Source organism: Notechis scutatus, chromosome 16 (assembly GCF_049901735.1).
Source record: "Notechis scutatus isolate UNSWTSFEM ecotype Mainland chromosome 16, rNotScu1.2, whole genome shotgun sequence".
Lineage (NCBI taxonomy): Eukaryota > Metazoa > Chordata > Lepidosauria > Squamata > Elapidae > Notechis > Notechis scutatus.
Window position 1 is genome coordinate 1,313,662 of NC_142024.1, and position 15,517 is coordinate 1,329,178.

At 41.9% G+C, this 15,517-nt stretch overlaps 2 protein-coding genes across 2 annotated transcripts; both read right to left on the bottom strand.

Moving 5' to 3' along the window:
• Positions 1–2,132: 2,132 nt before the first annotated feature.
• LOC148129369 (arylacetamide deacetylase-like 3) lies at positions 2,133–14,748 on the bottom strand. Its single transcript, XM_087944642.1, has 5 exons — positions 14,316–14,748; positions 13,514–13,730; positions 13,373–13,436; positions 11,009–11,870; positions 2,133–2,762 (listed from the first exon to the last, which is right to left on the bottom strand). Exons 1-4 carry the CDS (start codon positions 14,496–14,498, stop codon positions 11,096–11,098), a joined length of 1,239 nt encoding a protein of 412 aa, XP_087800768.1. The 5' UTR covers positions 14,499–14,748; the 3' UTR covers positions 2,133–2,762; positions 11,009–11,095.
• On the bottom strand, positions 2,898–8,698 carry LOC113432209 (arylacetamide deacetylase-like 3). The gene is made up of 4 exons (XM_087944641.1): positions 8,271–8,698; positions 7,386–7,602; positions 5,965–6,028; positions 2,898–3,760 (listed from the first exon to the last, which is right to left on the bottom strand). The coding sequence occupies exons 1-4, from the start codon at positions 8,451–8,453 to the stop codon at positions 2,986–2,988; spliced, it is 1,239 nt and encodes a 412-aa protein (XP_087800767.1). The 5' UTR covers positions 8,454–8,698; the 3' UTR covers positions 2,898–2,985.
• Positions 14,749–15,517: the final 769 nt, after the last annotated feature.

Below are 15,517 nucleotides of genomic sequence, written 5' to 3' on the forward strand. Positions count from 1 at the left end.
AATTGATCAGCCCGTGTTCTGAACTCAACAACAGATTGGCCTCTTCCAAACCCTTCCCTGTTTGAAGATTACGCCATCTGGTTTCAGTTTTCGTTGAACTTTTTAGATCACCCCGCAGACTGAATGTTATTTTTGTTTATGACCTTCGTTATGGAGGCACGCTGCTTTGCCAGAACAATTTTTCCCCAACGGAGACTTTCCCAGACGGGGAACTTAGCAATGAGACAGGTGAAAATATAATCAAGAGAATACTAGACTTTAAGGAAACTGGGTTAACATCAAAGATAAAGGATAACGAAGATACAGAATACTTTTTAACTTGGGCTTTGTTTTATTAATGGTTAGATAATAAATTAGAAACTGGAAAAAAACTATTGCATATAAGGAAAGAATATTATTGTGACTGGAATTATGTAACAATGCTCTTCTTTCCTTATATGCAACAGTATTGTTGTAAAATAGTATGAAAACAATGGCATTCATGTAAAATGACCCAGACAATACATTGTTTTCTAAATAATTAGTAAATAATATAGACGTTGTCCTAAAAGGCAGGAGGGCCTCGAATGCAATTCTATATGCTGGGTTTTGTTTTGTTTTTTGGTAAAAAGACATTTATAGGATTTTCATACCTTTTGATGAAGAAGATGGGAATAAATATGTAATTGAACAGCACTCTAATGACCATTTAAAGTCACAAGGGCCCTGAAAACATGACTTACAACCAATTTTCACACTTATGACCGTTATGAGTGAGGTTTTTTTGGAAAGTACAAAACCACCAGAGGAAATAGCTCGTTTAACCACAGACATAAATAATAAGTATAACAGGAACTAATTCTGTATTCTATTCTGCATTCTATTCTACATTCTCTTCTATATTTTCTGTTCTGCTCTTCTGTTCTAAATTTTATGATTCTATTATAAATTTTATTATTCTACTCTATTCTGCATTCTATCCCTATTCTGTTCTGTTCTATGTTCTATTCCTATTCTATTCCTATTTCTATTCTATTAGGCATTCTAGTCTATATTCTAAATTTTATTGTCCTATCCCCATGATGGTGAACCTGTGGCACGCATGCCACAGGTGATATGCAGAATCATTTGTGCGGCCATGTGAGCCCCAGCCAAATTTACCTGCCTTGCGCATGTGTGTGCCTCCCTGCTGATTTTTCGACCGTTTGAGGCCTCCCAGAGGCTCAAAGGAAGCTTCTGCAGACTCGGGAGACCAAAAAACAGGCCTTCCAGAAATAGCGGAAGTGCTTAAACAGGCCTGTTTTCAGCCGCCAGAAGCTTCCCTCAAGCCTCCGGGAGTCTGAAAACGGCCTCAAACGGGTCAAAAATTAGCTGGGAGGTGCGCACATGTGCAGTGCAGGTAAGGGCGGCAGGGCAGGGTGTTGTACACGCATGAGCAGAGAGGGAAGGGCGTATTACGTTGTGGGTGTTGTTGCATGCTTGCGACACAGAACAACAAAAAGGTTTGCCATCACTGTCCTATCCTTTCTTAGCCTATCCTCCTAGCCTTTCCTGCCTTGGTGGCGCAGTGGTTAGAATTAACAATTTAACTATTCGGCAGCGACTCATTAAACGTAAGCCCGGCTGAGTTTCAATACCCTGTTGTGGCATCCCGGCAAATCAAAGACAAAATAAACGCATGGTTTTATTTATTTTAACTTCCTGAATCCCTTCAGGCTGCTGTTGGAGATCGTTCTGGACACTCCAGGTTATTGGGTTTTGATGTGTTTGTGTTTCTGGATGTTGCTCGCCGGGTGAAGCTGGCATTGCGGGCATAATGGGGAAACCAGCCTTGCTGTTTTCTCTCGCAATATCTTCGCTTTTGTAATGCCATGCCTCAGGGAGGTTGTAAGGTGTGGTATGTAGGTGCCACAGAATTAAAACGAATATTCTGACCTGGTGGTCAAGGTTGGCTCAACCTTTCGTCCTTCCGAGGTCGGTAAAATGAGGCCCCAGATTGTTTGGGGCGGGGGGGGGGCAAGAGGCGGAGTCTCCAAGCAGTTTACAAAGTCAGCTTATTGCCCCACAACAATCTGAGGACAGAAGGGTGACCCAATCTTGAGCCGGTCAGTCTTGAACTTCTGGCAGTGGGAAGGGTGAGCCTGCAATCCTGCATTTTATTTTTATTTATTTATTTTGTCCAGCATGCATTTGATAATATATATAAGTATAAACATGATTATGAGTACGATACATGAAATAGATACGAATAAAAGTGAACATTAAGACAGGGACGGTAGGCACATTGGTGCACTAAAGGGATTTATTCCCATGCTTTTCGTCTTCAACACAACGAATTTCCGCAGTGGGAAAAGTAAATTTTACACTTCGGCAAGAAATACTACAGGCAGTTTTGGTCACCATGATACCAACAAAATTGGAGACTTCAGAAAGAGCGTAGCAAAGAGCAACAAGGAAGTTTAGGGGACGGGAGGCTCAAACATGTGAAGAATGGGTGCAAGAATTAAGTATATCTTGTTTAATGAAAAGGAGGAGTAGAGGGGACATGATAGCAGTCATCCAATATTTGAGGGGCTGTCATGGAGAGGAAGGAAGCACCTCAGAACAGGACAAGAAGTCATGGATGGACGAACATAAAAGCGATCCATCACTTCAATCAGAGTAGAGCTGGAAGGGACCCTGGAGGTCTTCGAGTCCAACCCTCTGCTCAAGCAGGACTCCCTATACCATTTCAGACAAGTGACTGTCCACTCTCAAATTCTGAAAGACTGCTATCACATTACCTCCAAACAAGTAGGAATTTTATGATCGTGAGAACAATCCCCCAGTACAACAACTTGCCTGGAGCGCCATTCATGCAAGTGGAAGAGGTGGCACACTCCTCACACAAATGGAGTTGTGCATGGGTGGCTGTCACGCTCTGTCTCAGACATACACACGCACGCACCAGTCAAGGTCACCAAGCTGGAAAGGCGAACAAAGCAAGAGAAGGAGGCTGTTGGGTTTCTAGTATCGTTCGAGGAATTGTATTATGCTTTTGAGACTCCTCCTCGTCCCGGGAAACTCCAGGGGGCCAAATCCTACGAGCAACGAGATCCCATGGAATCCATCCTCCAGGTGATGCCAGGTGACGGACACGCCATTGTCTTCCAGCCGTTTCTTGTACAGCAAGCCTTCGTCTCGTAAAATGTCGTACTCGCAGGTTAAAAGGAATGTCTCTGGAAACCGTCGTAGGATGGCGTCCTCCGTCAGGAGTGGCGAAAACGTGGCCTCGAAAGCTGCTGTGTATTCTTTGAAAAGAGCCTCTGAAAAGCGACCAGGTACGAACGGCACGTAACCTCGGCCTTTAAATTTTTCTGGAATATGTTCGGCGCTGATCCATTTCTGGTACTTGATCCTGAGCTTCTCCGGGACATGAGCGTTGAGCATCACTGCATCTGCGCCCAAGCTGTTTCCGGTGACATAAATCTTGCCAAAATGGCCGACATCTGTCTTTAATAAAAAGGGCACCCATTGGTTTTGCTGGTAAGAAGGCAGGTTGTAATCCAGAGCTTGGAGGAAAGGGAAGACGAGCACGTGGGCCCGGACCTGGGGCAGGTCCTGTCTGAGCACGAGTTGTTGAGAAATGGCCACCACAATGGAGCCTCCGATGCTGTCGCCACCCAACACAATCCGCTGAGGGTCCACGCCGAAGTCCACCGCATGCTTCAAAAAGTACGATACGGCCACGTAGCAGCTGCGCTGTTGAGCTGGGTAGGGGTGCTCTGGTGCCAAGGGATACCTAAACCAACAGTGAGTGAAAAGGAAATCTTTCAAATGCATTGGCATTCCTGTTGCTATTATTATTACCGTGTTTCCCCGAAAATAAGACCCTGACGTATATTTTTTTGCCATCAAAAAAAGGCACCAGGTCTTATTTTGGGGTGATGTCTTCCACTGACAAACCTCACTTGCGCACATTGCCCCCGGCCTCTTTTTCACTGTCAGAGGTCTTCAGGAATTTTTCTGCGGTTGACAAGGCTTTCCTGAAGGCCTCTGCAGCCGGTAACACAGCTCTGAGTCGATCCGGAGCTTTGTTATTAGCTCCAGAGGCCTTCAGGAAAGTCTTGCCAGCCTTGCTGGCTGCAGAAGAAATGGGCCAGCCAGGCAGGTGTCGGGGTGTGCGAGGCCTGGCTATCGTCCAAAGGTAAGTAGTAGGGCAGCTCCATCCTCCCCCCTCCCCCCCCCCCCAGCTTAATTTTTACCCATGCTGGAGTGGGCGGAGTCATAATCCGCTTATTTTGGGTGCATGTGTAAAAATCACGCTAGGGCTTACTTTCAGGGTAGGTTGTATTATTATTATTATCCATTTAATCATTAAACGTGAAACTCAGTCAACTGAACTTTTAAAATTGTCTCACAAATGTCGTTGACTGGCACTGATGGTTGATACGGGTTACTGCCAGAATAATAGTAACAGTAAGAATAGTAACCTTTATTGTCATTTTATGTATACAACAAATTTGATTTAGCCTCTATTGGTCCAATCCATAACAAAAATACAAGACAACATGAATAGTATAGAGAATAATCCTTGTCCAAGTAATTGGGGGAAGGGAAATGTTTTAATTAATCTCTCAGTCCCTTCCTTTAACTTTCCTGCTCTTAGCCACTGCCAGGTCCTGTTATTATCTGTTATTATGTTTTTAACGTATTCATGTTTAACGAATAGAAGTGTTATTGTTGTTGTTATTATTATTGTTGTTGTTATTATTATTATTATACACAAAAATGACAGTGTGCACAGCAAATGAGATAACCATGCTGGGTTTCGTATCACAAATCACTAGTCGAACACTTCCCAAGTGTTTAGGACTGCGTGATGTATCGGTGGATTATGCGAGCGGATCCCAGTAAGGTGGCCTTCTGCAGCTGACCAATGGTGATCTTGTCAGCGCCAATTGTTTTTAAGTGCTTGCCTAGGTCTTTATTATTATTATTATTATTGTTGTTGTTGATATTATTATTATTATTGATTTGATCTTCAATACGATTCACAGTGGGATTGGTAAAAACTCAACAGTTCAAGCCCTAATCAAGGAGCTAAGAGCTGTCAAAGTAAGATCTGAATATATAGGTATTATATTCTTATTAAAGATTTACTCTTCAGTTCAGTCCAGGACTAGTAAAAACTGAACAATTCAAGTCCTAAGCAAACACCTAAGAGTTGTTAAGGTAATATCTGAGTATGTGAGCACTTCTAATTAAGATAATGGTTGTTGTTATTATTATTATTAAATCTTTGGTGAGATTCACAGCCTTTGGGGCTGGTTGGTAGCTCAACAGCTCGAGTCCTAACCAAGGACCTAGGAACTGTTCAGGTAGCGTCCAAGGATAAAAGCTGTTCCAAGTAGGGTGGTTTTTTTTGTAGAATCAGGGTATTCAAGTCTGATAAATTCAGAATTTCCAAATAGCGAGGTATCCCTTTAGGTATTGCTCCAAGGGGTCCAATTACAGTTGGAATAACACACAATTTCTTTTTCCAAAGTCGTTCAACTTCAATTTGTAAGTCCCAGGACTTTGTGATTTTTTTCTTGCTGCATGTCCACAATTCATGCATCACCAGGTATTGCAATGTCAATGAGCCAAACCTTTTTCTTTTCAACTATTGTTATGTCAGATGTGTTGTGGGTCAAGTGCGTCTGAAGTCCCACAAGATCTTGACTTTTTCATTCTCTAGAACCTTCTCAACCTGATGTTCCCAGTAGTTGTTACTATACTCAAATCCAACCTTTTGGCATAGTTTCCAGTGAATGATTTTAGTAATTTGGTTATTATTAGTATTATTAGTATTATTATTAGTATTATTATTATTTGTAATTAGTATTAGTATTATTAATATTAGCAAAATAATAACAACAACAACAACAATAATAATAATAATAGATGATATAGCAGTTTTATTTTGAATTTCCCCTGTTGCAAAATGAACCTGAGCTCTCTTACCCAATAGCTACGACCACGGTGGCACTTTCCTGGGCGAAGAATCGACACAGCCTTTCGTGGCTTTCTGAAATATTTTTTTTAAAAAATTATTTAAAAAATCCAAATACATCCATTTTTTCCCATTTAGCTCAAACATTTCTCTGTCCCCTTTGTCAATCAAGGAAACAAATAAAAAAAACAGTTTATTATGAATCAAAGAGCAGAGACCAGGGAAAAAAACCCAAAACACTCAATTAAATATCCAGTATAAAATTCTAGAAGTGAAATAATAAATAGCAGATAAAATCTATATTAAAAAATCACCATTTTTCTCTCAGTGTCACATGGCTGAACGAATATACTATCATATCGATCCTTAAGCGGCTGAAGCGAGACATTGGTTAAGTTAGGTTTTCCTCCATTTTATGACCTTCCCTGCCTTGGTTGTTAAGCGAAACACTTCAGTACCCTGGTTGTTCAGCGAATCCAACTCCCCCCCACCATTGACTTAGGCTGGTCAGGTCACACACACACACACACACACACACACACAGGGACGCCGCGGCCATCATAAGTATGAGTCACACTGCCAAGGGTTTGCATTTTGACCCTGGAAAGAGTCATCAGTGTGAAACACGGTCCCAAGTCCCTGTGAGGACCCAAAGGGGTGTGGCACAAAGGCAACACAGTCAGATAATCAATAAGAGTCTCTTTATTAGCTCCAACTTGGCCCCCAACGTCCTGGTTACCTTCTGGGCTTGAGAAAAACTCTCCCAGGGACAGCCATTGGCTGCAGAGAATCAAGTCCAAAACGTGGTCAACACAAACTAACTTAAAGTCCAATCAAGGCAAGTGGAGGTCATTAGTCTGGCAGGGCAGGAGCAAGAATTCCAGACATGAAGGCACATCAATAACTCAACATGATTGTGAAGATACCAGAAACATAGATAACAAAAGTCAACACAAAATAACCTCAAGTTTGCTCCCAGCAGACTTAGCTCTCAGCTTGCATCTCTTTTAAACTCTTTTCCCAGGTGTGGCTAATCAAGGGAATCAGGGCCCCTTCCTCCCCCATAAGCCACGCAACCCACGTTGCTCCCTTTTTCGTTCCTCCCTGCATGCCCTAGGATGAAGACAGGGTGGGCCTGGGTCTTCCTATAAATCACCTCTCCCTTTTTCTCCCTCTCCCCTGCTCTGCCCAGCCGGACTTTGCCCTTCTCCAGTTTCCTCCACAGCCAAAGGGGCCACACTCCCACTCCCTGTCAGCTGTTTGGCTTCCTGCTTGGATTCAGACTCCAACAGGGACACGACAGTCCCCCCCCCCCTTTTTTGTGCTTCCTGGGGATGTCGTAAGTGGGAAGAACGGGCCCCCTTTTGTGATTTTGAATGGTCACTAAATGAGCCATTGTAAGCCGAGGACCATCCGTGTTTGGAGAACTTACTGAAGCTTCCGAAAATGCCCCCTCCTCCGTGAATCCACACAAGTCCCCTCCTCTTCTCAGGACTTGGAGTTTTGGACTGGTAGATCCTCACGGGCACGGTGTCGAAAAGAGTTTCCTTGATGCTCAAGTCACAGGGCCCCGGTGGAAGTACCCCGTCGACCAGGAACCTCCGTACTGCAAATTCATTGCAGATGCCCAGTTTTTCCAGGAGCGGAGCCTGTTCAGTGCAAAAAAAATGAAATAAAGAAGAAACCACATGGAAATGTTCAGAGAAATGCTAATCAAAAATGAAATGCTAATCAAAAATTGGAACAGAGCTGGAAGGGACCACAGAGGTCTTCTAGTCCAACCCCCTGCTCAATCAGGAGACAACAGTCCATTTCAATCAATCTATCAATCAGGAGGGAGCTGGAAGGGACCTTGGAGGTCCTCTAGTCCAACCCCCACTGCTCAAGCAGGAGACCTTATACTACCCCAGATAAGTGTTAAACTGCGCTCTCTGCTTTTTATTCAAAGGCATTTCACTTCTCATCCAAGAAGCTCTGAGATTTTTGGGCTGAAGAGCCGAAGAAGCTTCTTGGGTGAAAAGTGAAACATCTTCAAAGAAAAACCAAAGTCCAGTTGCCTCTTCAAAAAAGACAAAGTGGATTTTGGTTTTCCCAGGAAATTCCCTAACCAAATTGCTATTCCGGCCAGGAAAAAACACCGATTGATTTTATTATATTAATTTATTCCATGATTCAACTTTTATTAGGTTGGTTGTTTTTATATGAGGTTTTACATTCTGTGAGTTGCTCTGAGTCGCCCTGTGAAGAGTGGCGGCCATATAAATTCCCTACATAAAGAAATATTTATTTATTTGAAGCTAAGAATTCAAGCACTTACCGGTTTTTCAAAAATGCAGATGAGCAGATAGATGAGGCGAAGTTTTATTCCCTGGCTGAATCCTGGTGGTGTATGAATCCTGGTAAAATCGGAGTAAAGGATCCATCCGAGAATGAAAAATGGGACCAAAATGCAGAAATAAAATATCAGCATCCACAACTCTTGGCCAAATATCATTTCCATGTCGGAAGGATCCTGAAATCGGATTTTCTAGGAATCTGGTCCAAGGAAATTGCAGCCCCAGTTTAATTTCCTTTATATTTTTTGTGAGGTGCGCGTTGCCACGTCGTCCTTTTAGGAATGGAAAACAGGTGTGCACTTCGATCCCTTTTCTTGCATCCTTTAAATCCTGCAATTGGCCAATCTGTGTTCTGAACTCAACAACAGATTTACCTCTTTCCAAACCCTTCCCTGTTTGAAGATTACGCCATCTGGTTTCGATTTTCGTTGAACTTTTTAGATCACCCCGCAGATTAAAAAATTTTTATTTATGACTTTCGTTATGGAGGCATGCTTCTTTGCCAGAACAATTTTTCCCCAACGGAGACTTTCCCAGACGGGGAACTTAGCAATTAGACAGGTGAAAATATAATCAAGAGAATACTAGACTTTAAGGAAACTGGGTTAACATCAAAGATAAAGGATAACGAAGATACAGAATTCTTTTTAACTTGGGCTTTGTTTTATCAATGGTTAGATAATAAATTAGAAACTGGAAAAAAACTATTGTATATAAGGAAAGAATATTATTGTGACTGGAATTATGTAACAATAATCTTCTTTCCTTATATGCAACAGTATTGTTGTAAAATAGTATGAAAACAATGGCATTCATGTAAAATGACCCAGACAATACATTGTTTTCTAAATAATTAGTAAATAATATAGACGTTGTCCTAAAAGGCAGGAGGGCCTCGAATGCAATTCTATGCTGAGGGTTTTTTGGTGGTTTTTTTTTTTTTTTTTTTTTGATAATGACACATTTATAGGATTTTCATACCTTTTGATGAAGAAGATGGGAATAATCATCTAATCGAACAGCACTCTATTTAATGACCGTTTGAAGTCACAAGGGCTCTGAAAAACCTGACTTATGACCATTTTTCACACATGACCATTATGAGTAAAGGTTTTTCTGGAAGAACAAAACCACCAGAGGAAACGGCTCGCTTAACCACAGACATAAATAACAAGTATAATAGGAAAGTAACTAATTCTATATTCTATTCTATTCTGCATTGTATTCTATATTCTATCCCTATTCTATTCTATTCCTACCATATTCTGCATTCTATTTTATCTTCTATTCTATTCTAAATTTTATTGTCCTGTCCTGTCCTGCATTGGTGGCGCAGTGGTTAGAATGCAGGATTGCAGACTAATTCTTCTGACTGCCAGAAGTTCGATGCTGATCCAGATTGGTGTGGGGCAATAAGCTGACTTTGTAAACTGCTTGGAAACTCCGCCTCTTGCCCCCCCCCCGCCCCAAACAATCTGGGGCCTCATTTAACCGACCTCGGAAGGACGAAAGGTTGAGCCAACCTTGACACCAGGTCAGAACATTAGTTTTAATTCTGTGGCACCTACATACCACACCTTACAACCTCCCTGAGGCTTGGCATTACAAAAGCAAAGATATTGTGAGAGAAAACAGCAAGGCTGGTTTCCCCATTATGCCCGCAATGCCAGCTTCACCCGGCGAGCAACATCCAGAAACACACATCAAAACCCAACAACCTGGAGTGTCCAGAACAATCTCCAACAGCAGCCTGAAGGGATTCAGGAAATTAAAATAAATAAAACCATGCGTTTATTTTGTCTTTGGTCTGCCAGGATGCCACAACAGGATATTGAAACTCAGCCGGGCTTACGTTTAATGAGTCGCTGCCGAATAGTTAAATTGTTAATTTTATTTTTATTTATTTATTTTGTCCAGCATGCATTTGATAATATATATATGTATAAACATGATTATGAGTACAATACATGAAATAGATACGAATAAAAGTGAACATTAAGACAGGGACGGTAGGCACATTGGTGCACTAAAGGGATTTATTCCCACACTTTTCGTCTTCAACACAACGCATTTCCGCAGTGAGAAAAGTAAATTTTACACTTCGGCAAGAAATACTACATGCAATTTTAGTCACCGTGATACCAACAAAATTGGAGACTTCAGAAAGAGCGTAGCGAAGAGCAACAAGGAAGTTTAGGGGACGGGAGGCTCAAACATGTGAAGAATGGGTGCAAGAATTAAGTAAATCTCGTTTAATGAAAAGGAGGAGTAGAGGGGACATGATAGCAGTCACCAATATTTGAGGGGCTGTCATGGAGAGGAAGGAAGCACCTCAGAACAGGACAAGAAGTCATGGATGGACGAACATAAAAGCGATCCATCACTTCAATCAGAGTAGAGCTGGAAGGGACCCTGGAGGTCTTCGAGTCCAACCCTCTGCTCAAGCAGGACTCCCTATACCATTTCAGACAAGTGACTGTCCACTCTCTTAAAAACCTCCAGGAGTGGAGCATCCACAATTCCTGGTGGCAAGCAGTTCCACTGGTTAATTGCTCTCACTGTTAGGAACTTTCTCCTTAATTCTAGGTTGCTTCTTTCCTTTGTGAGTTTCCATCCATTGTTTCTCGTCCTGCCTTCAGGTTCTTTGGGAAATCAGTTGAAACCCCTCCCCCCTTGTTTGGGCAGCCCCTCAAATTCTGAAAGACTGCTATCACATTACCTCCAAACAAGTAGGAATTTTAATGACAACGGTGGTTGACGGTGATTGACTTTAATGACAAAGCACGAGAAGGAGGCTGTTGGGTTTCTAGTACCGTTCGAGGAATTGCATTATGGTTTTGAGACCCCTCCTCGTCCCGGGAAACTCCAGGGGGCCAAATCCTACGAGCAACAAGATCCCGTGGAATCCATCCTCCATGTGATGCCAGGTGACGGACATGCCATTGTCTTCCAGCCGTTTCTTGTATAGCAAGCCTTCATCTCGTAAAACGTCGTACTCGCAGGTTAAAAGGAACGTCTCTGGAAACCGTTGTAGGATGGCGTCCTCTGTCAGGAGTGGCGAAAACGTGGCCTCAAAACTTCTTGAGCATTCTTTGAAAAGAGCCTCTGAAAAGTGAACAGGTATGAATGGCACGTAACCTCGGCCTTTAAATTCTTCTGGAATATGTTCGGCGCTGATCCATTTCTGGTACTTGATCCTGAGCTTCTCCGGGACATGAGCGTTGAGCATCACTTCATCAGTGCCTGAGCTGTTTCCGGTGAGATAAAACTTGCCAAAATGGATGACTTCTGTCTTGAATAAAAGGGGCACCCATTGGTTTTGCTGGTAAGAAGGCAGGTTGAAATCCAGAGCTTGGAGGAAAGGGAAGACGAGCACGTGGGCCCGGACCTGGGGCAGGTCCTGTCTGAGCACGAGTTGTTGAGAAATGGCCACTATGTAGGAACCTCCACAGCTGTCGCCACCCAACACGATCCGCTGAGGGTCCACGCCGAAGTCCCCCGCATGCTTCAAAAAGTACGATACAGCCACGTAGCAGCTGCGCTGTTGAGCTGGGTAGGGGTGCTCTGGTGCCAAGGGATACCTAAACCAACAGTGAGTGAAAAGGAAATATTTCAAATGCATTGGCATTCCTGTTGCTATTATTATTACCGTGTTTCCCCGAAAATAAGACCCTGACGTATATTTTTTTTACCACCAAAAAAAGGCAGCAGGTCTTATTTTTGAGATTTGTCCTCCACTGACTAACCTCATTTGTGCGCGTCGCCGCCCCAGCCTCCTTTTCGCTGTCCGTGGCCTTCAGGAACTTCTTCTTCTGCAGCCGGCAAGGCTTTCCTGAAGGCCTATGCAGCCTTCAGGATCGATCCGGAGCTTTCTTATCTGCTCCAGAGGCCTTCAGGAATGCCCTGCCAGCCTTGCTGGCTGCAGAAGAAATGGGCCGGCTGGCAAGGCGGGTGTCAGGGTATGTGAGGCCTGGCTACAACTCTCCAAAGGTAAGTAGTAGGGCAGCTCCACCCTCCATCCCCACTCTAGCTTAATTTTTACCCATGCATTCTGGAGTGAGCAGGGTCTTAATTACAGCTTATTTGGAGGGGATAGGGCTTATATTGGGTGCATGTATAAAAATCAAGCTAGGACTTACTTTCAGGGTAGGTTGTATTATTATTATCCTTTTATTCATTAAACATGAAACTCAGTCAACTGAACTTTTAAAATTGTATCATAAATGTCACTGACTGGCACTGATGGTTCATATGGTTTCCTGCCAGCATAATAATAATAATAGTAATAATAGTAAGCTTTATTTTCATCGTACATCATACAACGAATTTCATCATACAACAAATTTGGTTTAATTCGTTGGTGCAATCCATAACAAAAATACAAGACAACATTTATAGTATAGAGCAATGGTGGCTAATCTTTTTGGGCAAAGGAACTGTTCAGGTAGCGTCGGAGGATATAAGCTGTTCCAAGTAGGGTGGTTTTTTTTGTAGAATCAGGGTATTCAAGTCTGATAAATTCAGAATTTCCAAATAGCGAGGTATCCCTTTAGGTATTGCTCCAAGGGGTCCAATTACAATTGGGATCACACACTATTTCTTTTTCCAAAGTCACTCAACTTCAATTTGTAAGTCCCAGGACTTTGTGATTTTTTTCTTGCTGCATGTCCACAATTCGCGCATCACCGGGTATTGCAATGTCAATGAACCAAACCTTTTTCTTTTCAACTATTGTTATGTCAGGTGTGTTGTGGGTCAAGTGCCTGTCAGTCTGAATTCTGAAGTCCCACAAGATCTTGACTTTTTCATTCTCCAGAATCATCTCAACCTGATGTTCCCAGTAGTTGTTACTATACTCAAATCCACTTTTGGCACAGTTTCCAGTGAATGATTTTAGCAACTCGGTTATTATTAGTATTAGTATTAGTAGCAGTAGTACTGTTAGTATTGTTATTAGTATTGTTAGTATTGTTAATAGTATTATTAGTAGTAGTATTAGCATTAATAATAACAATAATAACAGATGATGTGGCAGTTTAATTTTGAATTTCCCCTGTTGCAAAATGAACCTGAGCTCTCTTACCCGATAGCTACGACCACGGTGGCACTTTCCTGGGCGAAGAATCGACACAGCCTTTCGTGGCTTTCTGAAATATTTTTTAAAAAATGTCAAAAAAATCTGAATATATCCATACATCAAACCGTCTGTGTTTGGAGAACTTACTGAAGCTTCCGAAAATGCCCCCTCCTCCGTGAATCCACACAAGTCCCCTCCTTTTCTCAGGACTTGGAGTTTTGGACTGGTAGATCCTCACGGGCACGGTGTCGAAAAGAGTTTCCTTGATGCTCAAGTCACAGGGCCCCGGAGGAAATATCCCATCCATCACAAACCTCCGTACCGCAAGTGCGCTGCAGATGCCCAGTTTTTCCAGGAGTGGAGTCTGCTCAGTGCAAAAAAAATAAAATGAAATAAAGAAGAAACCACATGGAAAGATTCAGAGAAATTCTAATCAAAAATGAAATGCTAATCAAAAATTGGAACAGAGCTGGAAGGGACCACAGAGGTCTTCTAGTCCAACGCCCACTGCTCAAGCAGGAGACCTTATACTACCCCAGATAAGTGTTAAACTGCGCTCTCTGCTTTTTATTCAAAGGCATTTCACTTCTCAACCAAGAAGCTCTGAGATTTTTGGGCTGAAGAGCCGAAGTAGCTTCTTGGGTGAAAAGCGAAACAACTTCAAAGAGAAACCAAAGTCCAGTTGCCTCTTCAAAAAAGACAAAGTGGATGTTGGTTTTCCCAGGAAATTCCCCTAACCAAATTGCTATTCCGGCCAGGAAAAAACCACCCGATTGATTTTATTATATTAATTTATTCCATGACTCAACTTTTATTAGGTTGGTTGTTTTTATATGAGGTTTTGCATTCTGTGAGTTGCTCTGAGTCGCCCTGTGCGGAGTGGTGGCCATATAAATTCCCTACATAAAGAAATATTTATTTATTTGAAGCTATGAATGCAAGCGCTTACCAGTTTGATCAAAATGCCGATGGACAGATAGATGAGGCGAAGTTTTATCCCCTGGCTGATTCCTGGTGGTATATGAATCCTGGTAAAATCGGAGTAAAGGATCCACCCGAGAATGAAAAATGGGACCAAAATGCAGAAATAAAATATCAGCATCCACAACTCTTGGCCAAATATCATTTCCATGTCAGAAGGATCCTGAAATCGGATTTTCTAGGAATCTGGTCCAAGGAAATTGCAGCCCCAGTTTAATTTCCTTTATATTTTTTGTGAGGTGCGCGTTGCCACGTCGTCCTTTTAGGAATGGAAAACAGGTGTGCACTTCGATCCCTTTTCTTGCATCCTTTAAATCCTGCAATTGGTCAGCCCGTGTTCTGAATTCAACAACAGATTGGCCTCTTTCCAAACCCTTCCCTGTTTGAAGATTACGCCATCTGGTTTCGATTTTTGTTGGACTTTTTAGATCACCCCGCAGATTAAATGTTATTTTTGTTTATGACCTTCGTTATGGAGGCACGCTGCTTTGCCAGAACAATTTTTCCCCAATGGAGACTTTCCCAGATGGGGAAGTTAGCAATGAGACAGGTGAAAATATAATCAAGAGAATACTAGACTTTAAGGAAACTGGGTTAACATCAAAGATAAAGGATAACGAAGTTACAGAATTCTTTTTAACTTGGGCTTTGTTTTATCAATGGTTATATAATAAATTAGAAACTGGAAAAAAAACTATTGTATATAAGGAAAGAATATTATTGTGACTGGAATTATGTAACAATAATCTTCTTTCCTTATATGCAACAGTATTGTTGTAAAATAGTATGAAAACAATGGCATTCATGTAAAATGACCCAGACAATACATTGTTTTCTAAATAATTAGTAAATAATATAGACGTTGTCCTAAAAGGCAGGAGGGCCTCGAATGCAATTCTATGCTGAGGGTTTTTTGGTGGTGGTTTTTTTTTTTGATAATGACACATTTATAGGATTTTCATACCTTTTGATGAAGAAGATGGGAATAATCATCTAATCGAACAGCACTCTATTTAATGACCGTTTGAAGTCACAAGGGCTCTGAAAAACCTGACTTACAACCATTTTTCACACATGACCATTATGAGTAAAGGTTTTTCTGAAAGAACAAAACCACCAGAGGAAACAGCTCGCTTAAGCACAGACATAAATAACAAGTATAATAGGAAA